The sequence below is a fragment of the Dermacentor albipictus genome, chromosome 5 (genome assembly GCF_038994185.2).
Source record: "Dermacentor albipictus isolate Rhodes 1998 colony chromosome 5, USDA_Dalb.pri_finalv2, whole genome shotgun sequence".
Lineage (NCBI taxonomy): Eukaryota > Metazoa > Arthropoda > Arachnida > Ixodida > Ixodidae > Dermacentor > Dermacentor albipictus.
The window spans coordinates 61,533,585-61,535,913 of record NC_091825.1 but is presented as its reverse complement, the minus strand read 5'-3'; the positions used below and the strand labels follow the sequence as shown (position 1 = coordinate 61,535,913).

The window sequence follows — 2,329 nt, the reverse complement described above, 5'->3', positions numbered from 1 at the left end:
CTTGCACAGGATTTGCATAAAGAAATGGGACGATTATAATGGCAATGTCGATGACCATGCCATAGTTTGGGCCAAAGAAGAAGAACGCATTGGACCATTCGATTTCGACTCTATTTACAAGTGGGTTCGCCACGTGTCCTTCCGCACCATATTCAACAGACCTCCGCAGGCAGCCGTCACCATCTGCAAAGAGACACAGCCTAATGGAAGCTGCATCTTTGACATCTACGGTTTTCTTCAAAGCAGTTACAACTCTACATTTCAGAAGAACTTGAAGGCATTTGATAAGAAATGGAACATTGGCTCTAGCACGACAGAGTCAGTGAACATAACATTTAACGAATCAACCGATTGGGTTGCCAGTGAAATTCCGTAATGCTTCCGTAAAACACCGTCTCTACTACAAATGCAACTATCCGCATATCCGCATACCGGTTACGAAACAGATCGAGCATCTTGCGTTTGTACAGACGCCCATTTAAGACGTCTCAGAGGTGGCATCCGAAAATATACCACGTCTTAAACGTATTTCCTTAGTTTGCACAAGACTTTTCGGCATTCCGAAAGCCATCTTTAAACTAAGACACCTGGACACGTTGGAAATGAGCGACACAGACGCATCTACCGACATGGATCTCGGTTATAATTCGAGAAGGTTTCCACGAAACAGCACTGTGAAACGGTTCATAATGAGTGGCAGCAAGCTGAGCACGTTGCCAAGTCGGGCATTCTGCGCGTTCCCGATGCTCGAGGAGCTGTCGTTGGACAACTGCGAGTTGAGCGATATTCCTGGATCACCGTTCCAATGCTTGGAACGTCTGGCGGTTCTCTCAATTTCCGGCAACCATATTAGGTCACTCTACGTAAAAATGTAAAGGGGCTTGGAAACCTAGTATCACTGAACGTAAGTAACAATGACATCAGCTACTTTCAAGGTTCATACATACTCTCCACATTGTTTTCATTACGAACTCTCGACCTTTCTCACAACAAGCTCAGAAAACTGGAGCTGCATTGTCAGGGGAAAATAAAGATCCAAGAAATAAATCTTGAGAATAACCATGTACTATTGTGGGAGCCGCCCCTTTTCGCTCGCATGCGCAAGCTTAAGAAACTAATCTTTGCCCACAATGAAATTGCAAAAATAGATCCTAAAATGCTCCATGATGTACACCATGCCGACAACGTGGACTTCAGCTGGAACCCCTGGGATTTCAGTTGTGACCTAAACAACATTCACACACTTTCACAGAAGTACCCAGCGAAGTGCAGTGACTGCTTCTTATGCGGGCAACCTCTTGAGCAGTATGGAGACGACGTCCATAACGTGACTTGGAGGGAAGATGACTGTGCTCCTCGTGACTGCTATCGCCTCTACGGCGTTCCCGCGTTGCTCTCCTTCATGGTAATCGCCGTACTCGTCAGCTTTGCGCATCGCAAACGATGGTACTTGATGTACGCCGTGCTCTACCTAAAAGTGACCGTCAAGGGCTACAGGAGAAAAAGACATGTCAACCACTACTTATGGGAGGGTTTCCTATCATACCACGCCTCAGACGCCGACTGGGTTCGTGATGTACTCCTTCCGAGGCTAGAGTCACCACCGATGCAGTTCCGGCTATGCCTCGCCGAGCGGGACTTCATTCCAGGTATCGAGATCACGGAAAACATTTGCCGAGCTATCGCTCAGAGCCGTACGTCCCTGTTCGTGCTAAGTCACGAATTCTGCCGCAGTCGCTGGTGTATGTTCGAGCTGAGCCTGGCGCAGCATCGTCTTTTCGAGAGCGACCACCAAGATGGCATGGTGTTCATAAGGAAGGACAATGTGGACGAGTCTGAGATGAGCCCCATGCTTCAGTACCTCACCAAGTCACGCACGTACGTGCAGTTGCCACTGGAAGGTTCATGTGAGACGCTCAGCAGCTTCTTCTGGCTGCAATTGCAGGCGGCGCTGGAAGAGTAGATAGGAAATCGGATGCAATTGTTTTAATCGGTGATGCACTAACGTAAAACGACGAACAGGTTACTGTAGAAAGAATTTTCTGCTTAGAACGAAAATCTGCGCCCATTCCACCCTGTGAAAGTGGATGTAACGGCGAAGCTGTTGCTGATGTAAGACGACGTCAGACGAGCACCACCAACAAAAACGACGTACGTTACGCGTGCACGCACCGGTGCGGTAGTGCAGCGTACGTGCCTTATTGAACAAATTCAATTTTCAATGTAAATTGTATGAGATAATTCGTAAAGTATGACTTTCATGCTGCGAACGAGAATAACGGCATCATCACTTGAACATAGCGCCTGATGACATCAGCACGTCAAACGT

The 2,329-nt window shown here is 47.5% G+C and overlaps 1 protein-coding gene across 1 annotated transcript; it reads left to right on the top strand.

Annotated features, from left to right (window-relative positions):
* The first annotated feature begins 1,453 nt into the window (after positions 1 to 1,453).
* LOC139060290 (toll-like receptor 2) lies at positions 1,454 to 1,963 on the top strand. Its single transcript, XM_070539391.1, has one exon. The coding sequence runs from the start codon at positions 1,454 to 1,456 to the stop codon at positions 1,961 to 1,963; it is 510 nt and encodes a 169-aa protein (XP_070395492.1).
* Positions 1,964 to 2,329: the final 366 nt, after the last annotated feature.